Source organism: Thrips palmi, unplaced genomic scaffold (assembly GCF_012932325.1).
Source record: "Thrips palmi isolate BJ-2018 unplaced genomic scaffold, TpBJ-2018v1 HiC_scaffold_15, whole genome shotgun sequence".
NCBI lineage: Eukaryota > Metazoa > Arthropoda > Insecta > Thysanoptera > Thripidae > Thrips > Thrips palmi.
In genome coordinates this window covers 11,563,272-11,590,331 of record NW_023144624.1, presented here as the reverse complement: position 1 = coordinate 11,590,331, position 27,060 = coordinate 11,563,272, and the positions used below count along the sequence as shown (strand labels likewise).

The following is a 27,060-nucleotide window of genomic DNA, read 5'->3' as shown; positions in this document are numbered from 1 at the left end:
GCCGCCGCCACTGGTAATTGAACAAGCGGAGACAAACGCAACAACAGCCGGGCGTCGAATTACGGGAGGCGCCCGCGGTCCGGGGCGACCTAAACGGGGCGGTGCGGCCCAGGGATCGCTACGCCGCTAGACTGGTTCCGAGAGTCGCTTTCGTCGCTCTGCCTGTCTCGCGGGGCGTACCGTGTAGGTGCGGGAGAGACAGAGCGGCGAAAACGACTCTCGGAATCAGTCTACTGGTGGCGCAGGCCGGCGCGGCGAACTTCCTCGTCTCGTTGTACGCGGATGCCGCCAAGACGGGGGCTGGTGCCTCGCTGTGGGGCCGGGCCATGGGCTGCTATGGGCTGCCATGGGGCGTGACAACCCCGCGCCGCGGCCATGCTTTGGGCCATACGGCCATGGGAGCCACGAGGGGCGCCACGTCCGTGGGAACGCTCACGACGCCGCCGGGCGGTACGCAGCAGGTCCTGCGGGCCTGCGAGAGCGACAAGGAACGCACCGCCGAGCCCGGCCGGCTGCAGGCCGGCGGCAGGCCGGCAGCCCATGCCCTCATGTCTTGGCCGCGCCGAGCCGCGCCGAGCCGAGCAAAGGTCAGCGGGGTTCTTACCGGCGGCTTTTTCGCATTCCCCGAACAAAATCTAGTTCTCCTCTCCACTCTGCGACTTTTTATTTTACTTTTTTAGAGCGTACCAGCGCACTGTACCGAAAGGTCACAAAGCAATTGTCTGTTCGCCGCCGCAAGTGCGCGACCAGCTTGGCCAACATGCCCGCCGTTCGGGCGGCGCCCTGTCTAGCCCTGTGTGGGGACGGGAGGCGCTTCAGTCTCACAGTGGCGGGGACGGGGAAGTACCGAAGGGCGGGGAAGGGTTCAGGGAGGTGGAGGGGAGGTGGAGGGGGACCACCCGCCGCAGTGGGCGCGGCGGCCCGGACACGGCGACAGGGCGCGGAGGGGGACAAGAGCGCATCGCGGGAACCAAAGAGAACCAGAGGGAAGCCCACACGGATGTGCGACGGAGACGGAAATACTCGGAGCGTCGAGCCGCCAAAACCGAAGGAAGACGGGCGCACCTCCCCGCACAGTGGGCCAGAAGACCGGCGGAGGCGGACGCAACTCTAGACGCGTTTTGAGCTCCAGAGTCGCTAAACCGGCCTCGAAACGAACGTGTGACCCCACCAATTGATTCCTCGTTCGGAGAGCAATCCATTATGGAGTCACACGTTCGGTTCGAGTCCCATTTAGCGACTCTGGAGCTCAAAACGCGTCTAGAGTTCTGTCCGCCTCCACCGGTCTTCTGGCCCACTGCGCCCGTCGCCTCAGTGCCACTCACGCACCTGCATGTAGCTGGTGAAGTGGCCGTTGCGGCCGTTGCTGCGGTTCCGCGCCGCCGTCTTGAGCTGGAGGTCCTTGGCGTCGCGGACGTCGCGGATCTCGTTGTAGATGGGCTGGATGTCGTTGGCCATCACGCCGCTGCCCATGCTGGACTTCTTGGCGGGCAGCTCTGTGGGGACAGATGAAAGTACTTATCCTCCGCTACTTCGTGCAGACAAACTTTGACAGTGCTACGCGGTGCTGCGCGGTGCTGCGCGGTGCTGCGACACTCACCATTGATGCTGCACTGCGGGCAGCTCTCGCTGCGCACCAGGCAGTCGTAGCAACGCTCGTGTCCGCACGAGTCCGTCAGGCGCCTCTTCTTGCCCTTGTCGAACGGCATGTGGCAGCTGGGGCAGTACTCGAGCGCCTCGACCGCGCTGCGGAGCTGCTCCAGATCTGCAACAACAACAACAACAACGTCAGGCCGCTGTTCAGCGCAGCGACAAGGACCAGCGGCAGCAACAACAACGGAGTGCAACAAGCCTGCTGCAGAGCGCAGTGAAATGTATGCCCGTTCGGCAGGACATCCCCGGCCGGCCGCGCGAGGCTCAGCGCACTCGCGCTGTAAATCACTGGCCGGGAGCGGGGGGAACGCCGCGCCTCGGAACGCCTCGGAACACCCTCGGAACGCCCTCGGAACGCCTCGGAACGCCTCGGAACGCCTCGGAACGCCTCGGAACGCCTTTGGAACGCCCTCGGAACGCCTCGGAACACCCTCGGAACGCCTTTGGAACGCCCTCGGAACGCCTCGGAACGCCTCGGAACGCCTTTGGAACGCCCTCGGAACGCCTCGGAACGCCTCGGAACGCCTTTGGAACGCCCTCGGAACGCCTCGGAACGCCTGGGGACGCCACGGCGCAGCCACGGGTCCGGAGCGGATGGCGGTGCAACAGGCGCATGCACCAGTTGCCCGAGGGTCCCGAAGGGTGGCGCGCTATTGGCAGAAAGACTTACGGCGCCGCGAAACGCTCGCCCCGCTACGGGTCGGGCCGTTCTGGGCCGTTGCAGCCGATGCGGGTGAGAGAGACAGAGAGACGCGTCCCTCATCGTCACCCCGCCTCGTCGCACAGTCAGTCACACAGTCAGTCGCACAGGCAGTCACACGCACCGAGTGCGTTTTCTCAGACGGCCATTTTTTGTGCCGTCGAGACACCAGCAGCAAGTACCGGGGGCATCAACGTAGACGCACTGCGTTGCGTGTCCCATGCCCCCCCCCCTTTTTCCTCCCGGTGGAGATTATTTTTATTTTCATTTCGTCGAGCGTCGCGCCGCGCCGCCCCCTTGTGGTTTAGTGAAGGCTGTAGGAAAGAAGTTCATCAACGGATGATGTTTTTTTTTCGCCCTTCACGGCCCTTCATCAATTTTTTTTTCTCTCATATTGGGATATGAGACGACGAGCCCCTCCGCAATTATATTTGTGTACTCCAGGCCGACCGGACGGCGGGCGACAATTGGAGAGGAAGGCGAGAGAGGCGAGACGGCGGGGAAATTAGGCACGCAGACTGGCAGTGTGGCGGTGGGGGGCTCGCCTACTTAGAGCCAGCCATTAATTAATTATTGCGGGTGTGAAGAATTACGGAGGGCGGACACACCGGACGGACGCGGCTACACTGTCAAAATTTGAGTCGTCACTTGATGACAATTTCAAGGCTAATTTTCCTTACAACAATGTCATCAAATCAAATTGATGACATTGTTGTCACGCCCATGGAAAAAGTACTTACAGCGTTTGGCGATTCCTTTTCCACCGGTCTTTGCAAAAACTCACACGTCCTACGCGTGCAATTCCGTCCATTTCTCTTGTCATGTTTTCGGATTGCACCACGTTGCTCACTCGGCCAATGCGTCGCCTCGCCTGGCCCACGCGGCAAACGCCTCGCAGTGTCGCGGCATGGCATGGCGTGGCGTGGCGCGGCACAGTGGGCCAGAAGACCGGTGGATGCGGCCAAAACTCGACACGCGTTTTGAGCTCCAGAGTCACTAAAAGGGACTCGAACCGAACGTGTGACCCCACCAATGGATTGGTCTTCGAACGAGGAATCCATTGGTGGGGTCACACGTTCGTTTCGAGTCCTTTTTAGCGACCCTGGGGCAGAAAACTCGTCTAGAGTTTTGGCCGCCTCCACCGGTCTTCTGGCCCACTGTGCGCGGCGCGGCGTGGTGCGGCATGCCGTGGCGCGGCCCCGCGACGCATCCGTCTTGCCGCTAAACCCATAAACACCGGCGGCAGCCCGTCCGCAGGTCGGGTCGGGCTGCTTGGGCTGGCTATGCTGGCCGGGCAGACGGCCGTTAAGCCCCATTCCCATCTCGATAGATGATTATGCCGTAAAGGCTTCTCTGCGCGTTACGGCGCCACTCGGGGCCGCCTCGCCACAAATCCCGAATCCAGCATCCAGCCACGCCACTGCCAAGGCGGCTAACGCGGCAAACGCGCCGAGGCGTCAATATTTGGACACGCGGCTTGCTTTTTCCGACCGGGCCACGCGCGGCCCGCACCCCGCCCTGATGGATCAGGCTTTAAAAAAAGCAGCCACAAGAAACACAGAAGCTCTCACCGCGCGTCGCAACGGTGCCGCCCATTGCCTAGTTAGAAAGGAGAAAAGGGGGGGGGGGTAGATGAGCACACTAGAAGCCTTTCTTGCTCTGCCTGGCTCTGCCTACGAAGCAAGCAGCATAGCACAACAGGTGGAACCAGGGCTAGTCGGCTGGCTAGGCTGAGAAAAATTCCGAAGTTAAGGCTAAGTAAAACTTAGTTCAGCGATGATCGACTTTGCGTTCGATAGACTGAAATCGACAGCTGCAGCCGAACATCCGATACTTGACAAATCTGGTCGCTACGACCGGACAACAAACTCCAAAAAAAGTTGTCCTCTTACAAATGTTTGGCCTGATGGTGCATGCACCTTTCGGTTGTGGCCAGCGGATTTTCGATCACAGCTGATTAAGTTAATCACCACAAACTATGTTTTTGTACGGGCGCCAGAGTCGTAAACTTAGTTCTAACACTCTAGCGGCCCGGCCTCGCTAACTGAATTAGCCGGCCGGGCGGCCATTCGTTACTCTTCGTCGTCTTCGCTTCCCAGCCGCTTAACTTTTGGCGCAGCGCGGCGCCGCGGCCCACCCGCGGAGCGCTGAGCGGGGCGAGCGGGCCCGGCCGCCCACGCCCCGCGAGGCCCCGCGCCTCTTTGCGGGATAAATCATAATTGGACGCCGCGATTTAATGGTACGCACGTCAACCGTTTCCGGCCGCCAGCTCGGGCTGTCCGGTCCGCCCCGCCTGCCGCCCCGCCCCCGGACTGCACCTACCGGCCGCGACGGCCGCGACCCGCTCGCTGGACAATCAGTCTGCGCCCATCGGCCTGCTTGCCGGTCTGTCTGTCTGTCTGTCTGTCTGTCTGTCTGTCTGTCTGTCTGTCTGTCTGTCTGTCTGTCTGTCAGTCCTTGCGACGCCTTCATCGCCTCCCAGTGCACCTGCCAACGGGAGCAGTGCCTCCGCTTCGCAGCTCCGCGCCGCCTCGCCACCAGACGGCTTGTCGCCGGATGCGTTTCGCGTGGGGAGTCCCAGTCCCCACTGGGGACGCCGTGAGTCACTCGCCAACGTTATTTCGCGTTATTTGGCGGACGACAGCGCTCGCTCTCTCTCTCTCGCACTGCAGCGGCGGGTTGGGCCTGCGGCAGCGCGCTCTCTCGCACTTGCACCGACCGGTCGGTTGGGCTACTGGATTGGGTATACTGCTCGAGGCAAATGATACGAGAAGATGCTTCGTATTACATACAAAGAAAATTTCTTCTACGGTTCATTTCTTCAGAACGAACGAACCGAACGAACTGTCACCGCTCAAACTGGCCTCGCGTGCGGACGAGGTTCAGCGCGCCGAGCCGCCGCCCGCTCGCGCTGGCGACCTAGGTTAGCGTTGTAACTAGTTTGTAAGCAATTCATAGCAACTTAAGCGTTCGCATGCTCTTCACTTCAGGTGACGACCGCTCGAAAGTCACGCGGTCCCACAAAGTATGGGTTATACCCTTTCCAGAGGGCGTCGTCCACCCCAAAGCATGAAGCACATCCCTCGGAGACCTTTCGCGCACACCAGAGCAGCGCGAACAAAACGCGGCACACTGGAAACACGTGTCCCGTCACACCTGCCTCGCCTCGCCACGCATTAGCACCGCTGTAGCGGTGCGCTGCCCACACCACCAAATCGCAGTGGAGCCAAACGCAACGCGACGCGGGGCGGCAATTAAACACATTACGAACAAAAGGCGGGGCGATTACGGCGGAAGCGGCCGATTAGCCGGTTAGCTCGGAAGGCTGCAGGCCGCCGCGCGCTCGGAAGGGAAGATCCCTGTCGCCGTCTCGTCTCGGCGTGGCGTGGCGGGGCGTGGAGCGTGGGCCTGCCCGGCCTGCCAGCGCGCGCGTGCCCAGCGTCGCCCGATGCGCCGTGACAAATGATGTCAGCGTAGGCCTCAATCCCCTCCCCGCCCTCCCTCCCCGCTCCGCCCCTAAAAGCCCCGCGTGCATATGAACTCCGCCCATGATCGATGAGGACAGGACAAAGTCCTTCCATCTCGTCTTTCTCCCACTTATCGAAGCGAAGCGCGCCGCGCGCGCAACACGCGTTCATCCCGAGAGGCGTTGTCGTCGCTCCGTCTCTCTCGCGCCCAAACGGGACGCCTCGTGGGTGCGAGAGGGACAGAGCGACGTAAACGACTCTCGGAATGAGTCTGCTGCCACGCAGATCGCGGGCACTTGCGTCCCCGGTGCCCTCCCCCTCCGTGGCCCCCGTGAGCCAGCCCTGCAGACTGATTCCGAGAGTCGTTTTCGTCGCTCTGTCTCTCTCGCACCTATCCGGCACACTCCACGAGTGCGAGAGAGACAGAGCGAGCAGGCTCGGACTGGCCAGGGCAGACAGGCAGCAAAATCTGCCGGGGCCTTTCGGGTTTCGGACCAGTAACGTCACAAAGTTGGTCAAAGAGTCCTAGCATATATAGGACGAAAGTAGACGTTTTCGCTGATTTTGGGCGGCCACTGCGTCCGATCTAATTGCGGCCAACGGCCTCCCTCGACGTCCTAGTATTCTTAAGACCCTACTCTTTCATGCCCTGTATCAGGAAGACGTTGACCACAACGATTTCGGCTTTGACCGCAACGATTTTCCGACCAAGTTCGTCAAAAAGTGGTCGAATCTCGGAAATTTGCTGATTTTGCTGACTTTAGGTAGCCACTGTGTCCAATCTAGTAGCCGTAAAAGGCTTCCGCCAGTACGACCTACCCCAGGGGAAGACGTTGACCACAACGATTTTGGCTTTGACCGCAACGATTTTCCGACCAAGTTGGTCAAAAAGTGGTCGAATCTCGGAAATTTGCTGATTTTGCTGACTTTAGGTAGCCACTGTGTCCAATCTAGTAGCCGTAAAAGGCCTCCCTCGACGTCACAGTATTCTTAAGACCCTACTCTTTCATGCCCTGTATCAGGAAGACGTTGACCACAACGATTTCGGCTTTGACCGCAACGATTTTCCGACCAAGTTCGTCAAAAAGTGGTCGAATCTTGGAAATTTGCTGATTTGGCTGACTTTGGGCGGCTACTGTGTCCAATCTAGGTGCCGTAAAAGGCTTCCCGCGACGCCCTAGTATTCTTAAGACCCTACTCTTTCGTGCCCTGTATCGGGAGGGCTATTGACCGCAACTAGTTTGGGAGCGGTAGCCTCACAAAGTTGGTCATGAAGGGTAAAAGCATAATGATGATCGGGGGCCTTTTGCGGTCTTATCCGCTGGGGCCTTTTGGGGGCCAGTCCGAGCCTGAGAGCGAGGACTGAGCGCCAGGTGCCCTCCCGCGGCGCCCTGCTCGGCTTCAGCGCGAGGGCCTCGGCGACCTCCATTCCGGCGGCGGCCTCCAGCCGCTCCAGGCGCCACAAAAGGCGACGCAAGTGCACGTAACTATTCGCCATTGGGTCCGGCGCAGCGCACGCTATCGCTATCCTTTCACTGGAACGATGACAGCAGCGGCACGACAACAACAACAACAACAGCAGCGGCAACAAACCAGCAACAAGAGTGCCGGCCTGGGAGTGTGCCAGGCGGCCGCGCCGCTGCGCCGCTCGCGGTTCGCACTCCACTGGAGCCACTACACTGGAGCCACTCCAGCCGTTGGCGCGCGCTGTCGCACCTCGTTGCGGAGACTCATTTCGTCGCTCTGTCTCTCTCGCACTCACGGGGCGCCTCGTATAGGGGTGCGAGAGAGACAGAGCGACGAAACGATCCGTCTGTTCTATTCTGGGCGAAGTCGCGGAAAATGGAGTGTATAAAAAATGTGAAAATGGAACGGCGCGCCGCGTTTTTGTTTCGGCGAGGCGTTGGCAGTGGCGTGCCCGTTGCCAGAGATTTGAACGCGGGGAGGGATCAGAGCGACGCAGGACGACGCAGGACCTTCCCCCACCCCCTCTCCCTGCAGCGCGGCGAGGCAAGGCAGTCCTTGGCACTGGACCCGGTCCCATTTGCTTCCGTGCAAGGAGCTCCCATCCCAGCAAACGGCGGGGAAGAAAGAGAGAAAAATCCCCGCGAAAGAAAAAAAGGGGAGAAGAGAGAGAGAGAGAGAGAGAGAGAGAGAGAGAGAGAGAGAGAGAGAGAGAGAGAGAGAGAGAGAGAGAGCGCAGTGTGGGAGCTGTGAGTGCGAAAGGGGTGCACCGTAAATCTCCGGCGTTCTCGTCACTGCACGCCCCGAGACGAAAACGGCCGCCCCGCCCCGCCCCGCCCCGCCTCATCAGCTGCATTCCTCGCGGACGTAAAGAACGCCAAGCTCCAGGTCTCGAGGCGGCCGGGCTGCGGCGGCGCCCCACAAGGAAGGCACACCGGCAGACGGCCACAAAAACAAAGAGTGGTAGCGTCCCCCCCCCCCCGTCTCTTTCTCTCGTGCACTGCCGGAAAGGCGTCCAGATAACCGCGTTAATCAGATTGTAGGCGCGCGGCGGGGCGGTCCCTTGGGTCCCTCTGCCGGCACGCGGCGGCACCGCGCCGCCGCTACCCCACACACGAGGGGACAGCAGAGCAGGTTTAGCCGACGGCCGCCCTCGAGCGCGGGGTGGCGGCGAGCCACGGGGCAGGGCACTCCCGTTTGAGTGTTCCGCCGGCATAGGATCAGTTGTGGTCTAGCCTTTCAAGGCAAGTCAAGTTCCGCACGGAGCGCCCGACGAGGTTGGGTTAGGCAACCCGCCGCGCCCGGCCGCCGGACGGTTGCCTACTTGGAGCGCCCGATGAGGTTGGGTTAGGCAACCCGCCGCGACCGGCCGCCGGACGGTTGCCTTCTTGGAGCGCCCGATGAGGTTGGGTTAGGCAACCAGCCGCGACCGGCCGCCGGACGGTTGCCTACTTGGAGCGCCCGATGAGGTTGGGTTAGGCAACCCGCCGCGCCCGGCCGCCGGACGGTTGCCTACTTGGAGCGCCCGATGAGGTTGGGTTAGGCAACCCGCCGCGACCGGCCGCCGGACGGTTGCCTACTTGGAGCGCCCGACGAGGTCGGGTTAGGCAACCCCCGCGACCGGCCGCCGGACGGTTGCCTACTTGGAGCGCCCGACGAGGTCGGGGTGGCAACCGCCGCGACCGGCCGCCGGACGGTTGCCTACTTGGAGCGCCGATAGGTTGGGTTAGGCAACCCGCCGCGACCGGCCGCCGGACGGTTGCCACTTGGAGCGCCCGACGAGGTCGGGTTAGGCAACCCGCCGCGACCGGCCGCCGGACGGTTGCCTACTTGGAGCGCCCGATGAGGTTGGGTTAGGCAACCCGCCGCGACCGGCCGCCGGACGGTTGCCTACTTGGAGCGCCCGACGAGGTCGGGGTAGGCAACCCGCCGCGACCGGCCGCCGGACGGTTGCCTACTTGGAGCGCCCGATGAGGTTGGGTTAGGCAACCCGCCGCGACCGGCCGCCGGACGGTTGCCTACTTGGAGCGCCCGACGAGGTCGGGGTAGGCAACCCGCTTCGGCTAGCCGCTGTTCGGTTGCCTACCACCTCGGCGTTCCGCACCGAGTCTGTCTGTCCGTCCCTCCGTCCGTCCGTCGGCGGGCGTGATGTTTGCGTGCGGGCCGCGGTGGTGACTCGGCCCCTCGCAGGGCCAGGGCCGGCCAGGGCCGTCGGCACGCCGTCAACACGCCGCCGTCGGCCCGCACCACGGCACGACCGCCGTCGCCGAGGTGACGTGTGGCGGCGTGGCGGTGACGTGGGGGCGGCCGCTCTCCGCTTTCCGAGTACGCGGCCGACGGCGGACTCCGAGCAAGTGGACTCCAAGCGAGTGTGGACTCCAAGCGAGTGGGCCCCGTTGCCGTCCGACTGGCGTCCGGCCGACCGCGACGTCGCCCCGGGCGCCACCGCGCAGCCGCCTCTTTTCGCATGCGGCTTTTCGCGTGCGTTCCGGACGGCGGACAGGCAGGCAGCCAGGCAGCCTCCCCCTCCCTCCCCCTCGAGCGACAAAGTAATGGGCGGCCATCAGCAGCAAGCCGAGGCCTCGCAGGGGGGCATCCAGGCCGACCTCGCGACCCGCCAACAACAACACACTGAAAACAACAACAACAACATTCGGGCCCTCTCGGCCGCGCCGAAATTACAACTTCATTCCCTTGTGAGAAATGGCGCGCCTGGCGATCGGAAATTAATAAACGACGAGGAACGGACTGGCGGAGACTAACGAGCGTGCAGCGCGGCGGCGGTCGCGGGTTCGAACACCAGCACCGGGTCATTTTTTTCGGTTTTCAATTTTCTTCCCCTTCCTGCGGCACTTTTGAAGCTGTAAGGAAGAAGCAGCGATGCGGGTCGTGTCTGACACTCGCTCAACTCTCGGACACTCTCTTACTCTCTTTCTCCCTCTCTCTCCTGTCTCGGAGCAGAGTAGCAGAGCCGCAGGGGCAAGCTGGGAGAGGGATAAAAAAAGTCAAATCGAATCACTCTCTCATGCGCTCGCAGGTTGCCTGCAACTTTTCACCATTTATCACGATGCGAGGAAGGCGCGTTTATACTCTATCAGTCTCTCTCCGCAGCCCCTCTCCTTCTAGCTAGACCTCCTTTGCCCCCCCCCCCTCTCTCTCTAACATACACACAAACACACACACGCACTGCGATGCATCCGTGAGTAATGATGGTCCTCTTTCGCTGCTAGCGCCTTCATTACGATAAGTAGCCCTTCCATCATCGAGTGCGAGCGAGACAGACGCGGGGGGCGCGCGGCTCGGCGAGGCGGGCGGGAGAGCGAGAGAGACAGTTGAGCGGTTTACACGCGGTGTCGCGTTATGGCCTCATTCGGGAGCGTGTTCCTAGGCGCCGCCCCCCCACGCCGAGGTCCTGGGTTCGAACACCGGCCAGGGCCAGCCTGCCAGTGACCCACTTCGTTTTTTGTTCTCGAAATCTCAGCCGCCTGCTATATCCTATCCGTTTCCTTTACTCTCACCCGCATTGTTTATTTCTATTGTTTCCTTCTGTGACGGTTCATAAATTTATGTATTTTTTTTCGGGATGGAAATTTCTTGAACTAGTTTCCTTGGGTGCGTTAGAAGGATACCGGCTCGGCGTGGCGGCGAGCCCGGTGCCGCTGCAGTATCTTATCACGGAGATAGCGCCCTTCGGGCGCGCGGCCTTTCGGTAGGCAGGCCGGCTGGCGCCAGGCCCGGCCAGCCAGGCCGCACCGCGCTGACCAACACGTGCGAGCCCACTCCGCCAAGCAGGCGCTGATCTAGGGGGAGGGAAGGGGCAAAATAAATCGCTTTTTGCACCGTAAGAGGGACACTTTTCGACATCAGCCCCATCTGAACTCTTCTCCGGATCCGCCAGTGACCCAATCGGGTCGCGGTCACACCCTGACGCGCTGCACTCGCTGCAACGACCCGTCCATTCACCGATAGGGCGCCGCACCTGCACTGCCGCCTTACGGTGTGGCCGCGGCGAGATTAGCCGCCGTGAATGGACGGGCCGATAACGAAACCAACGGAAATAAACTCCTTCGGCCGCGCTTCTGGCGGACGCGGACCGGCCTCGCCGCCAGCCTCCCGGCACAAGTCGGGGGGCCGAAATAGCCACAATAGGCCGCACAGTTTTCGTCACCTGAAACCGCCAGAGACGCTGATGTCGCATTCGGGGCCAGAGTGAGAGCCTGCGCGTCTGTGTGTGTGCCTGTGCGCACACACACGCCAGATCGCAGCGTTCATCCGTTTAGGATGCAGACATCTAGGCCTCTATGTGAGACGCGACCTGATGGTATTCGAGGAAGCGGGAGCGATTCGGGGGAAACGCACACACACACACTCACACTCTCAGACGGACACACAGACACACACACACACACACACACACAACCGCAAGCTTGTTGTCCTCTGGTCCCTTCCCTTCCCCCCAGTGTGTTTTCACTCGTCTCCCCGTTGCTGTCGAAGGGATCCTTTCTCTGGGCCGCACCTCGCGCCCGCCCCGCCCCGCCCCGCCCCGCCCCGCCCCGCCGTGGGTGCCTCCCGGTGCCTCCCGTACGCGCGTGGCAGGAAGTGCTTCAAGTATAGCACAGGCGAGGCATGCACAGGGCGGACCGCGGCGTCGGCACCCTGCAGAGGCTGCGGAGCCCGCGGAGCACCCACATGCCATCGCGGCGCGGCGCCCATTTCGCTCGCGGTGGCGGATCCAGAGCGATCCGGGAAAAAGAGGGGGGGGGCAAAGGGTAAAGTGATGGGTTTTGCCTACCTGGAGTTCGTCCCCTCTCCGCGCCAAACGGCCAAAGTCACCGAGAAGGCGGCCGACAGACGTTTACATGCCCCGTCTGTTCTGTGGCGCCGTGCGGCAGGCGGCTGTCCCGTCCCTGTCCGAGGCCGGCCGTGTGACCGCGCCGCGACGGCCGCTGCTCGTTCTCGGAACGGGACGTACTCGAGTTCGCGACTCCCAGAGCGCGACCCCCCCCCCCCCCCCCCCCCAACCCTCTTCCGCCCGAATCCTGCCTCCTCGATGGGGACGGAATGCGCATCCTGGTCGCCCCGCCGTCGTCCTGGGCCCCGCGGCCCCGCGGTCCCGCGGCAGCAGACTGACTCTGAGAGTCGTTTTCGTCGCTCTGTCTCACTCGCACTCATGGGACGTCCCGCACGGGTGCGAGAGAGACAGAGCGACGAAAACGACTCTCGGAATCGGTCTGCGGCGCCGCAGGCAGCCCGCGGCGCGGTGTCCTCTTTCCACAACACCGGACAGGCCGTCCCGGGGGGCGCGCAGCGCAGCGCGGCGCCGTGAACGCGCGACGCGTACTTACAGTGGGCTGCCCCGTGCCCCGCGCCCCACCATGCTCCCCATCGAGTAGGCCGAGGCCGGAGCGGCACGTGCTGGAAGACCAGCGATCGACACGGCACGGCACGGCACGGCACGGCAGGGCGTGGCTCGGCAGGCGCACCAAGGCGAGACGTACTTACAACGCGATTTGCCGAACGCTTCGCTAGCACGCTGACGCCAGCACCCACACACAAAGACACGCACACGCACACACACACACACACACACACTCGGGTCGCGAACGGCACGCCCGAAACAGCCCGGCCGCACCACGCCCTATGGCGCCTCCTGCACTGTGTGTGAGTGAGAGTGAGAGCAGGGCCAGCCAGTCAGTAGTCAGCAAGGGCCGAGCCACAGACGAATTGGGCGGGCGTGAGACGTCGCTATAGTTTCCAAAGTACTTACAGGGGAAAACTGCGACTTTTTCCCACCTTGAGGGTGCAATGTCTCTACCCCCACCCCCTCTCTGCCCCCGATCCGTGCCTGACAGTCCGTCGGGTCCCGGGTCACACCCAGTGGCGTGGCCACAACATCCTCGCACGGCCGGGCGGAGGCGCCGTGCCCGCCTGCTACGCCGCTGTCGCCGTGTTTTGCCCGCTTGCCCGCCGTGCTCGCCGACGCAAACTCTCGGCTCGGATCCGATGACACGGCCGGAGAGGCCGCAGCGCTGCGGGGGAGTGGAGGCGGCGGGCAGGGCTGGGTGCCCCTCTGGGTGCCCCTCTGGGTGCCCGCCGTGCCCCCCGCCACGCAGCCGCACCGAGCGTGACTGTCACGTGACGAGCCACGTCATAATGTTGTCACGGCGCGTCACAGAAGCGTCACAGACGGCCACAAAAAGGGCCTGCACCGCGTGCACCGCGGGCTGTGGGGAGGGGCGGCGGCCTCGTCAAGCCTCCGACGGGTGCAAACGATCAGGCCAGCCAGCCGGCCGTGCTTCGTTAGCGCAGGGTGCAGGGCGCGCCGTGCTCCACGTCCTCCACGCCGTCTGTCTCTCTCGCACCAGCACGGGACGGCCCACGAGTGCGAGAGAGACACAGCGACACTGCGCGGAGCGAAATCGCCCTCCTGGCGGACCGGGGTCGCCCTGTCTCTCTCGCACTCGAGAGGCGTCCTGCAGGGGCGCGAGAGGGACAGGCAGGCGCGACGGAAACTGATCGGAATCCGGCGGCCGGGCCGGAAGGAATGCCACACGACGGAGAGCGACAAAGAACGTCGAGGAGCGGCGAAGGAGCGACAGAGAGAGAGACAAAGAGGCTCGCCTTCCCTCTCTCTCTCTCTCTCTCTCTCTCTCTCTCTCTCTCTCGGAGCCTGGCAGTCCGCGGGGCATGCCGCTGCAGTTGTCAAGCTGCACGGGGCGGTGCAGCGAGCGGCAGGCAGTCTGCAGGCAGTCTGCAGGCAGTCTAATGGAAAGGCGGGCTTCTTTACTCATTAGTCTGCTAAGTTTAGCCACTTTACGTCTCTTTGCCAGCCGCCCCCCGCAGACTGCACATGCGCGCGCGCGCACACACACACACACACACACACACACACACCGTCGGGCATAAAACCCTCGGCCCGCGATCGAACAGCGGCGAAACGCGTCGAAACTCGTGTGGCGCCCTCAGCCCAGCATCCAGCATGCCCCTCGCAGCCACACTGCAAAGAAACTCTGTGGGTAAATGATTGACAATGGACCGCGGGCAGCAAAAATAATTGGCGGCGGGGAATTCGCCGTCCCGTCCGCGCGACGCGGCGATGGAAGGCCTATCTTATCTGCGACGGACGGCAGCAGTGTGGCAGCGCGTCGTGCTCCCGGTAAGACAGGCCGGACGCGGCACCGCGCCCCGCGACGCCCCGCGACGCCCCGCGACGCCCCGCGACGCCCCGCGACGCCCCGCGACCCCCGACGCCCCCCGACGCCCCGCGACGCCCCGCGACGCCCCGCGACGCCCCGCGACGCCCCGCGACGCCCCGCGACGCCCCGCGACGCCCCGCGACGCCCCGCGACGCCCCGCGACGCCCCGCGACGCCCCGCGACGCCCCGCGACGCCCCGCGACGCCCCGCGACGCCCCGCGACGCCCCGCGACGCCCCGCGACGCCCCGCGACGCCCGCGACGCCCCGCGACGCCCCGCGACGCCCCGCGACGCCCCGCGACGCCCCGCGACGCCCCGCGACGCCCCGCCACGCCCCGCGACGCCCCGCGACGCCCCGCGACGCCCCGCGACGCCCCGCGACGCCCCCGCGACGCCCCGCGACGCCCCGCGACGCCCCGCGACGCCCCGCGACGCCCCGCGACGCCCCGCGACGCCCGCGACGCCCCGCGCGCCCCGCGACGCCCGCGACGCCCCGCGACGCCCCGCGACGCCCCGCGACGCCCCGCGACGCCCCGCGACGCCCCGCCACGCCCCGCCACGCCCGCGACGCCCGCGACGCCCCGCCAGCCGCCTCGCGACGGCCCCGCGACGCCCCGCGACGCCCGCGAGCCCCCCCGAAGGCCAAGACGCCCCACTCGGACGGCTAGTCACTATGCCCACTTTTTTCAGAGTGCAGGGTGCGTGCAGGTTCGCGACGACGACGGCCTGCTTAGAGGGATCCCCGAGGAGCCGTCGTCGGGTCGGCGCCGCGGAGCCCCCGCAGCCCCCGCCCCGGTCTAAGGCTAGTCTATTTCCACGGCGACATTGGACTGTACCCTGTAGACTGTACACGGGGCGGCACTCCGCGCCAAACGGCGTGCGTGGAGCGTGGTGGAGCGGAGCGCGGCCGGCACACCGCTAAAAAAAGGCCGCGAGACCTGCGACCTAGGTCTTCACTACTTACAGAACTACTTTCGAATCTGAACACATCAAATCAAAAGGGACTGCAGTAAAGCTGTAGATTATTTTACACTTACGGAGTGCAGATCTTACTGTGATGACGCAAACAGTTAAATCTGTAGTTCTTAGTCACTTTTGACTGCAGTTTCCGGACTACAGTTTTGTACTTCAGTTCAAACTACAGTCCAACTACAGATCCTTCCACCCGGGTGCGCAATCATTTTGCACGCTCGAAAGTATTTTGAGCAAGGTCCAAACTAGTCTGTTCTACGAAGACAGCCCCCCGGATCCCGGGTCGTTTTCTTTGAAAGTACATAAGTACTTCTTATGAACTTCGTTATGACAAGCAATTTGGTTTCTAAGTCAGGCGTAAAACAGTTCGTAAGGTTCTGAGAGTGTGAACGAGTGCAGGTGATAGTTGCTGGTAAGCACGGTTGCACGCGAGCAGTGCGTACGCAGAGTCATGTCCGTCTCATCGTCCCCGTTCCGTTCGCGGCCGCGGCACACTGTTTGCGTTTCCCGGCCGGTCCTGGCAGAACGGGACGAAACGGACGCGCCTTTTTCTGGTTTTACCCAATTCGCGGCGCATGTCGTCAGCAAACATTTGCATCCGGCGGCGCCGCCGCGCTCTCGCAGAAAGGCGCAGGCTGTGTGGGTGACAGAGAGAGAGAGCGAGAGAGAGAGTGAGAGAGAGAGAGAGAGAGAGAGAGAGGGGGGGGGGAGAGCAGCGCGGCGCCGTGGCGCAAGGACCGGCCAGGGCCGCCCTATCAGGCCGGAAGCGGGGTCACTATCTGGGCCGCGCGTTTATCGGCTGCGTCGTCAATGGCACTCGCAGCGGAATTATGAATGGCTGAATCAGTTTCACGCCCACACGCATTACCATTCCGCGTGTGAGCGCTCCGTGCCTCTCCGTCTCTCTCCGCTCTCTCTCTCTCTCTCTCTCTCTCTCTCTCTCTCTCTCTCTTCTCTCTCTCTCTCTCAGTGGCGTGGTGGTGCAATACCCTGAAATACGTCCCTGTGCCCCGCCTCCTAATTTCCACCAGGGTGCCGTCCCGAGCCGGATTCGCGCCCCCACACGGCGAGGCTTACCCGCGCCTCGCGCCCCGCGGACGGCCGCGCCGGATGGGCTGAGTGATGTGGACAACGACCCGAACGGAACAAATAACAAATCCCACCGGGAGCGATCCCGAAGGAGGTCCCGAAGGGCGTAGCACCGAGGCGGCGGTGGCGGCCCGGGGCTCGATCGAGGCACGAACCGAGGACGGAGGGCCACTTAGGGATCAAGCGCCCTGTCGGGCTTTCACCGGCTTAGAAATGGCAACACCCGCCCGGGATTCGAACCCACGTCCCCGGGGTGCACGCGCGCTCCCGCTAACCGCGCGGCCACGCCGACGGACAGACTGTCTACTCCCTCTTTCCGCAGCACACTCGCCTGGCGCATCCATCTCACGCCGACACCTTGATTGCCGCCTTTGTCTCCGTCGATCTCTCGAAGCGATCTCGATCTCTCGAAGCAACGAGTGTCGCGGCGTGTTTCGCGCCGACATGCTGCCGGTCTTGTCTGTCTTTTCAGTCGGTCCGCCTCGCAGCCTTTCAGTGTGATGAATCGCCGCGATCCGAATAACGACCGAGTCGTGATCGGCTCTCGTGTTTTTTTCCGATCCCATCGCACACACTATGTAGAAAAAACAGGGTGTTTGTGGTTTTTCAGTGTCCTTGCTGTAGAGGCACTCCTAGCACACGCTCAAAACCTTCCGAAGTATTTTGAGCATACATAGTATACAAACTAATTTACTTTGCCTAAATCGACATCGACTAAACCGAACTAAAATGTTCCTTGATCAAATTTGTGGTCGCTCCTGACCACGGCAAGGACATTGGAAGCCAGGGCGCCTTACTTCCGGGTGTAGCAGCCGATAAGGGTCGCAACACGTGCGCCGTCCTGCGGACCGAGATTCGGTTTTGTCGCTCTGTCTCTCTCGCACTCATGGGGCGTCCCGTGCAGGTGCGAGAGAGACAGCGACGAAAACGGCTCTCGGAATCAGTCTGCTGGGCCGTCCCGGCTGTCCGCCTCCCCGAGTCAGAAGCAGTTCCATCTTGCCGCATCCTTGTTTTTGTAGCGCCCCGCCGCCGCCGCCCTGTGCACGTTGCGACGTGTCTGGGCCTGCGCCCCCGGTGCCCCGCCCCCGGCAGGCGCGCCACTGTCGGACGGACGGACAGGCAGACAGACAGACATGCCGCCCCAAGGGCAGTGACATGGCCGTTGGCCGAAGCGCAGCCTCCCTGCAGCCCCCCGCGAAGCGCCGACCCGTCTAGCCATCCGGACGGCGTGAAGCCGCGGCGGAGTAGAGCGGCTGGGCGACCGACCCAGTGGAGGAGGAGGATCTAGAGGCAGACTTTGGGAGGGAGAACTCTTTTTGCCCGTTCGCAGAGGCCAAGAACGGCTGTTTCCCTACCTTTCAGGCGGCTATCCAGGTGCCATTGGATCACCCCTGTGCCCAAACCTGCCGATGTTTTGACCATAGCGGACTCTCACTGTTGCATATTATGGTGAAAATGTTCCATGGTGGTGCAGCTGACTTCATAACATACCATTGAGAACTCAATGTACCTTATAGATAATTTGACGAATTTCGTTGATATTATGGAGAAAATCTCCTCCATAATATGTTGGTGCAGCCTTTGACCGTAAGACATTTACAGTGCGTAAAGCGAGTCAGAAAAATGGAAATCGAATTCAAGAGTGATGTAACTTCCCAGCGCGAGGCTTGCCGTCGTTTCCGAGATACGGCCACTAAAACGCGGCACTCGGGTCGCGTTACGGGACTACAAGTCAAGACCCGGTGCACCAGGGGAGCGGAGGGCGTGCAGCATAGCGACCTGTCATCGAAACTTTTTCAAGAAAACGACAAAAACTTCGAAACATCCAACGGGTGCACGGCGGCCCAATTTAGCCGCAACACTCGTCCTTCTTCATTTCATTTCTTTTCTTTCCCCTGCCGCGTTTCCGCCCTCGGACTAGGCGGACTAGACGGCGGCCCTGCGGCCACGGCACGGCACGGCACGGCACGGCACGGCACGGCACGGCGCCATCGCGCCACATCGTAATGAATTGAGTCTACGCCGCGGGGCGAGCGGGGCGAGCGAGACACCAGACAAAAGGCCAATAACCGCGACCAACCTGCGCGCGGCCGTCCGCGCCGCCCCGGAATGCCACACACAAAGCAAGGCAGTGGTGGCACTGTGTTACAGTGTCACAGCGCAGTGTTGCGTCACCGAATGGTATCACTATAAGGTCGGCGGACAGTGACGGCAAAGTCACTTGTGCCGTTTATCGAGTCATTTGTCGTGTCACTTATCGTATCACTTATCTTACCACTTATCATATCGCTAGGCATGTCACATAGAGTAGTGTCACTTTAAGTGTTACCTTCAGTGTCACTTTAAGCGTTACCTTCAGCGTCACTTTAAGTGTTACCTTCAGTGTCACTTTAAAGTGTTACCTTCAGTGTCTTTTTAAGTGTTACCTTCAGTGTCATATTTGGTGCGTCAGTGCGTCACACGTACTGTCACTTCCAGCGTGATGCAAGTGACACGTCATGGCACGCCTTGTCACGTAGTGTCACATCAGCTGGCGCGCCGTTTGCGCGCACGACGTGCCTCGCGCGGCACTGCCTCGCCCACCCCGCCAGGGCCAGGGCGACGATTCCGCACAGTGCGGCCGTGGCTCCGTCTCTCTCGCACTCGCGGGCCGTCCCGTCGAGGTGCGAGAAGGACCAAATGACCCTGCAGGCCGCGTGGGGGTCAAGTCCATCCGTCTGCTGCAGTCTGCTGCACTGTGGGGCCGGACGGGCCGGACGGACGGCCGCGGCTCGACTCGCAGACGCCTCAATGGGGCGCGCGACGCCGCCCCGCCCCGCCCCGCCCCGCCCCGCCCCGCCCCGCCCCGCCCGCCCGGTGCAGCAGACAACTGCAGACAGAGGAGTCGGTCCACGGCGACTGAAATAGCCCGGCCAGGGACTCGGGGAGCCGCTGGGGGTCCGCAGGATCGCGGCGCCGTGCCGTGCCGCGCCGTGCCGCGGCGGGGCACTCGGCGGCGCGCGTGGCGGTGTAGGGTGGCAGGCAGGCAGGCGGCACCAAACGGTTCCAGACCACGAGTGGGTGACGCAATGAACCACGGGGCGGCGCAAGCCTCGGCGCAAGCCACAACCCGCGGGGTTGCCTGGTTGGGTTTGCCTGTTGATTGGCAGGGTGCGGATCCAGGGGGAGGGTAAGAGGTTGGCAGAAATTCGTTGCTCCTGAAGGTAGGCTGCTATTGCGAAAAATCTAGCCCCCTGGATCCGCCCTCGTTGGTTGGTTGCCTACACGCTCAAAGGAGTCTGCTAAGCCTCGACCGCCTCGCGCCGCCCCACGCCCTGAACGGCTTTACCAGACGCAGACACCCCAGCCGGCCAAAAAGACCTGGCCCCGGGACGTGATTTGTGCGCGACCCCCGAACCCCATCGGGCCACTTCGGGCCACTTCGGGCCACTTCGGGCCGGCCTGGCTTCGGTGCGCTGATTGCATTCCTGCAGGCCTTCCCTTCGGGGCCGCCCGTAAGCGGTACAAGCACCTCGGGGGCCATCCTTCAGGCGCTTTGGTGCTTCTCGTCGCTCTGTCTCTCTCGCACTCGTGGGGCGCCCCGTATGGGTGTGAGGGAGAGCGACGAAGACGACTTTTGGAATCAGTCTACTGACCGCCGAGCTCAGGTAGGGCATGGACTGACCCGGGCTTACGCGCGGCGCCACGACTGCATATCTCTCTCTCTCTCTCTCTCTCTCTCTCTCTCTCGTTCGGCAAAAAATGCCGTCGGTTCGGTTAGGGGCATAAAACGCCGCACTCCTCGAGGTGTGGCGAAGGGCGGGGCGGACCCTCACCCTCCCGTCTGGCGCCCGGGGGAGGGGAGGGGGGAGAGGGGGGGAGAGGAGGGGAAGGAGTTTCGCACTAAAAAGACACCTTCACGGAGCGCTTCACACATCCATGCGGGACCCCGAGACTTTCTGCCCCCGCGCGCCACAAGCCCCGAAGAACGGAACTCGATTGCTTTTTCAAAGGTGTGAGAGTTGTCAAGTCCACTGCCTGAAAGTCTGCTAATACTATCGGTGGCACAAAACAATTATTCGGAAAGTTTTTGTGGAAAAACTTTCAGCATAAAAATAAAGTGCACAGTCGCAAATGAAAACAAACACGCCATATACAACAAATTCGCAACGATGCGACATGGCCTCAGACCTCCGCGGTCTGCGCTTTTGCCGGCAGCGCGACTTGACCCCGTGACCGAACACGTCGATAAAATGTATCCCTGCTTGATATTCCACTGCAGCTCGTGACGCATCGACATGGACGTTAACGCGGCGAGCGGCAGTGGTTGGTAACAGTGTGCCTCCGTGGGGCTCAACCCGATTCGTGTGCTTATCGCCTCTTTGGCCCCTTTGGCCCCAGGCAGCCGCAGGCAGCACACTACAAGATAAGGCGGCTTCATTCACAACTTATGGACGCAAAGCGTCAATCACTCTTTCAAAAAAAAAGGAAAGTAAAAAATTTTTTCACCAAAAGATTAAGGAGGGTATGCAATCTCCCACCTAAACATCGTGAGACCGTTCGCTGGACAGCGCGCGCTCGGTGCAGTGGAGCGGACACAGGTACAGGCGTCGGAGACTTGCAGAGTATCAGAACACAGCCCGGGGACATTTGTCCAGCCTTGCGGCCGGGCGACAGGCCGGGCGGCCCTGCGGCTTGCTTGCCCCGGCTTGCCCATGATCCACTGACTGCGGCCGGAGCGGCCCGCCAATATTTCAGGCGACATGCCACGCGATCATTATCGTGATCATTATCGTGGCCGCGATTAGCGGTGCTGCATGATTCATGATCATGATCATGTTCATCGCGACGGGCTGTGGCCGGTGCCGTTCCCTGCGACGCACACCGGCCGGCCGCCACACGACCGGTAAATGGGATTAAAATAAAAGTAAAATAAAAATTAAGCGCAATTTTGAGAGCGCCATAAATTGCCGCGCCGCATGAAGCGGCCGAGGCCGCGGCGGCGCGACTCGGGAGAGAGGTGGAAATTTCCCACGTTCCCAAATTGTGCGAACTCGGTCAGAAATCTGCGCACCTTTGGCAGTGTGGCGTTCCACAAAGTGTTCCAAGCGAACTACCCCTCCAGCCAAGAGGTCCCTACGTACCGAGTTTTTTCCGAGTGCTTCCACACGACTCGTTTCTTTCCATCGAGCGAGTCAATTTCAGGAATAGTGATCGCAAAACGCGCAATTCATCACAGAGTAACGGGACGACAAACTGGCCGACGGACTCATTGCCAGGCGGGGCTGCGTCCGGGGCGGCACTCCGAGGGGCGGCCGCGTTTTAGCAGTGCGGGGGCGTCCGAATCGGCACCCCGCCCTGACACAGCCTGACGAGGCGCCGGGCCAGTGACAATGGACCCACGGCCATAAAGCATAAGCAGAGAGGGAGAGGGAGAGGGAGAGGAGAGAGAGAGAGAGAGAGAGAGAGAGAGAGAGAGGAAGAGAGGAGAGAGAGAGAGAGAGGGGGGGAGAGAGAGAGAGAGAGAGAGAGAGTTTTAGTTTTTACAATTGTTTGGCTGAGCGATAGCGAAGCCCTTGCCGTGTTTGGGCGCGCTGAAAAGTGACTGGTCGTGAGTCTGTCTGTGACTTTGTACTCACCAACGATTCTCAGCAACTACAGTAGCTATAGTTTCAAGATTTCGTATTTAACGTCACCTTAGTACCCCCCAACACGAGTTTGTTTCAAATCGTTGTTTAGTATCGTTTGAAATATTCAAAACATACTTTTGAATCAGGTTATTAGCATGGTTAGGTTGGCAGCACTCAGCACTCACGAATTTCTCATACCTGCGGCCGCGGCTCTCAAATACGGGACAGAAGCAAATAAGCAAATAAAACAAAATAACGAGCAGAAGGGTTTGGAAATGAGATCGGCCATAGTTTTTCCACATTCTAGAATGATTAAAACCCTTTTAGGGTATCAACACAGCGAAATATGGAGAATGGCCGTGAAAATGATTTACGTGTTTCGTTCCCCTCTCCCCCCTCCCCCTTTCGAGGGGAATCTTCTTCAGGTCAGTGCACTTTGACAGAGCAGTGTAAAAAGAATGTTTTTATTTTGACCTTTTGTATTGTGGGCATCTACTTGTTTCATTTTCTATAGTGTCATCCCCTTTTTTTTTAAAATTTTCATAGTAGAGGAAATCAGGGAAATGCAAATAACTTGTGTTGAAATTAGCAGGCATACTTAGTTTGGACTCGAGAAATACATTCTATTGCAATGCTGCAAGCTGACAAGAGTGCAAAAGTACTAACATGTGTTTATTAATAGAATCAATGTATGGTTGTGTATATTTAATCCTAATAGAGTTTGAATTGATATTGGGGTTTAAAGAGACGACTCAGGTTTTGAGCGGTGAGTGAATTAGTGAATGGATTTAATGAGACGATTCCTTTCACTTCACTGAAGTTAATATAACTGGTACTACTCAGTATTGCATACCTGAGTAAGATAAAATTTTGTCGGTTCATTAAGCCTTGGGTAGCCTTGGCATTGGACTCTATATGACGAATCACTGGATTTGACAATAATTGGTCCCCGTTAACTGGTTCAGATCAGCCTACCCTAAACTGACTCTCTTAATATTAACTGTGATAACGTATGCCAATCAATATTGTTTTATTCACTGGTTCACAATGAAAGAATGACAAAATGTTTCATAGATATTACTTATAAAATTGAGAATTCATTAGTTAAGAAAAAAGAGATATCGAATAGTGACCCAATCATACGAGTAACCAATTAAGCGATTCAATGCTGGCAATTGAATGTTACTCGACTGAGGGATTCACATTGGTGTGGCATCAGGGAATTGGTGATAAAAGAGGGTGCTTCATGAAGACAGTGTAGGAATGTACAGAAATTGAGTCTAGATAGTTGTTTGTAGATTTCAGTGTACTAGTCACAAAAGCTACATTTATTTCAATGCCAAACCTACACTTTCACCTAGAGCTACGCAATTTGGGGCAAAAATTTCTAATTTGAGAGTCATGCGTTTCCCTGCAGTTTTCAGTGCGCTGACTTCAATATTGACTTCTAAATTGTCCCCAGACCCAAAATTTAACCGATTTTGGGTCAAATTTTTTAAATTGAATTGCACATTGATTCTTGCAGTTTTTTGAGTGCTGATAGCAAAAATCACTTCCATTTAGACATCAGACTTATATTTTCATCCGAAACGAGGTCATTTTGGACCAAAATTTTCAAGTCGAGTCTTATATTTTTCCTGCAGTTTTTGGTGTGCTGAACTCAAAAATGACTTCCAAAATTTTCCCAGACTCACACTTACCCGAATTTTGACCAATTTTTGGGCCAAAATTTTTAAATCGAGTTTGACATTGATCCCAGCAGTTTTTTGGGGTGCTGATAACGAAAATCACTCTCATTTCGACTCCAGACTTATATTTTCATCCCAAATTAGGTCATTTTGGACCAAAATTTTCAAGTCGAGTTTTATATTGTTTCCTGCAGTTTTTGTGTGCTGAACTCAAAAATGACCTTCAAACTTTTCCCAGACTCACATTTAACCGAATTTTAACCCAAATTTTTGGCCCAAAAATTTTTAAATCGAGTTTGGCATTGATCCCAGCAGTTTTTGGTGTTCTGATAACGAAAATCACTTCCATTTGTACCCCTGGTCTAAAGTTCACTGAATATGAGTCCTTAAGATGCACATTTCGTCTTCTCAAGCAAAGTCCAAAGTGCACAAACCATGTCAATTCGCATCGCTCAGCCACACTACGCGCCCAGACTAAACGGCGCGTACCCCTAGTTTATTGGGGGGATTTTTGTTTACAATAAAGGCCGGGGGGGGAAAGAGTCAGAGAGAGAGAGAGAGAGAGAGAGACGGCCTTGACCATCGACGGGCAACGCGGAGGCGCCACAGCAGCAAGGAGCCGAAACAGGTCGTAAAAGCAGCAGGCGGCAGCGCAACGACGCAGCGCGGCTAAAGTGTCAAAGACCGTCTACGACGTCTACGACGTCTACGAGCAGAGCGACGCGAACGGCGCACAGCGGCGCCACAACGCGCGGCTTGAACCCGCTTTTCGCAGTGCAGTCGCCGCGTCCGTCACACTCACAGTGACGTGGCGGTCACACAATCGACACTCCATCGCCCAATCCCCGCTTTCGACTCGAAAAATACCGCACCTAACCTGCTGACGACGTAGTAAGTACTATCTATAATCGAAAGTTCAGTTTTCGATTACCGTCACCGCGTTTGCCCCCCACAGAGGAGCCCCCTCTCCCTTTCCTGCCGGCCTGCGGGCCCCTGCGCGCACACACACTCCTCTCTCTCTTTCTCTCTCTCTCTCTCTCTCTCTCTCTCTCTCTCTCTCTCTCTCTGTCTCTGTCTCTCTCTCTCCCTCTCTTTCTCTCTCTCTCTCCACATATACGCCTGGTGCGCCGTACAACCATGCCGGCCTGCGATGCCGATCGCCTCAATAAGGCCCACGCTGTGCTCCGCTGTGCTGCGCCCTGCCACGCCGTGCGATCGGCTCCAATATTGACACAATGCGCCGCATCGTCATCGCGAGTCGCTCCACTACAAATCCAAAGGTCAGACTTTACGCCTCTGGAGAGGGGAGACAAAAAGTCTCGCCACATTTTGGGGATACATTCATGTCCGCCACAATATGGTCAGATTCAAAAGTCTCGCCAATTTATGGCGGGCTTTTTGTCTCGCCAAAATATGACCCAAAAATTTTTGAATAGGGGAGGCAATGCATGGATTCATGGCAAAATAGATAAAATACTGCATTATTCACAAAATTCATAAGAAAACATTTCTGATCACCACTGATAGTTGTTTTACCCACTGGGGACTCTCAAGAGTAACGCTGTTTGTTTCGCTCATAAACCAAAAGGTGCGTCTTCACATAACAGGGGCCCCTCACATTCAGTTTCATTGAAATCAGATTGTACTCACAATAATCACAGTAGCACTGTGGCTATGAAGAAATTTGCAGGCAGGTTGAGAGTTGATTCATCCAATAAAGATTGTGTACAAACATGTAGCTGTGAGTACTGTACAACTTGGTCCAGAGCACAGATGGTGTAGACTGTTGATGAACTAAACATTTTGACAATTATCCTTTTCCACACGCGTTTGACAATAGCTCGAACGATAAAAGACATCTTCGCGAACAGATAACCCAGTTGGCAACAGTCGTCATCGCTCCAAACTAGAAAAAACTTAATTTTATTGATGCAAAGTCGGGAGGAAAACATGATAACCAGCGGCCTTTCCTCAGGTTACTTTTGTTTACGAGATGTGAGGATGTGACTGCGAATACTGGTTTGGTCATGCGTATAATTTCCCAACCCGAATCTGAATCTAAATCGTCACGCCCATAACTGCCCATAACCTCTTCTGTCCAAAAACAAAAACATAGCCTCTAAAATGGCTGCCAGCCTCTGAGCGATTGTTTGACTTGCAACGATATAATTTATTTTTTTCCTAGTTTCGAGCAATGACGACTGTTGCCAACTGGGTTATCTGTTTGCGAAGATGTCTTTTAATCGTTCGAGCTATTGTCAAACTGCGTGTGAAAAAGGAGAACTGTCAAAATGTTAAGTTCATCAACAGTCTGCACCATCTGTTCTCTGGGCTAAGTTGTACAGTACTCAAAGCTACATTTTGTAGACAATCTTTATTGGATGAATCAACTCTCAACCTGCCTGCAAATTTCTTCATAGCCACAGTGCTACTGTGATTATTGTGAGTACAATCTGATTTCAATGAAACTGAATGTGAGCGGCCCTGTTATGTGAAGACGCACCTCTTGGTTTATGAGCGAAAAAACAGCGTTACTCTTGAGAGTCCCCAGTGGGTCAAACAACTATCAGTGGTGATCAGAAATGATTTCTCGTGAATTTTGTGAATAATGCAGTAGTTATGTATTTTGCTATGAATCCATGCATTGCCTACCCTATTTAAATAATTTTTGGGGCCCTATTTTGGCGAGACAAAAAAGTCTCGCCATAAATTGGCGAGCATTTGAATCTGACCATATTGTGGCGAGACATGAAAGTATCGCCAAAATGTGGCGAGACTTTTGTCTCGCCACATTTTGGCGTAATGTCTTTCCATTCAGTTTGCAGTGTCCACTGTATCTGCGGCGCCGCGGAGAGATACCTCTAGAGAGGCCGGCGGCGGAGACTCTCTAGCGCAGCGCTCCCTAGAGAGACCCCGTCCCCCACCCCTCCCTCTTTTCCCTTTTACTCCCGGGTACGCCGGATGCCGCGAGGGCCTCTAAATTTACACAGCGGAGTCACGTCAATTATTCGCAAATCGTGTGTGTGCGTGAGAGAGAGAGAGAGAGAGAGAGAGGAAAAGGAGAGAGAGAGGGGGAAAAGAGGGGAGGGGAGAGAGAGGAAAAGAGTAAAAAGAAAGGGAAGGGGGAAAGTCGTTGGAAGCCGAGACGTCATGCACTGTTCTACAATCGGTGCGGGAATGTCGCAAGGATAAAAGCAAAGGGCAAGGAAGGAAAAAAAAGGG

At 58.8% G+C, this 27,060-nt stretch overlaps 1 protein-coding gene across 1 annotated transcript in view; it reads right to left on the bottom strand.

The window, feature by feature from the left end:
* The window catches only part of LOC117641297 (protein TANC2), a 39,310-nt gene that overhangs the window by 10,197 nt on the left and 2,053 nt on the right, over window positions 1–27,060 (bottom strand). The window contains exons 2-3 of the mRNA XM_034378495.1: window positions 1,601–1,765; window positions 1,330–1,496 (exon numbers count right to left, since the gene is read on the bottom strand). Of these exons, the coding sequence (XP_034234386.1) occupies window positions 1,330–1,496; window positions 1,601–1,765 (332 nt within the window). The remainder of the gene's footprint in view (window positions 1–1,329; window positions 1,497–1,600; window positions 1,766–27,060) is intronic.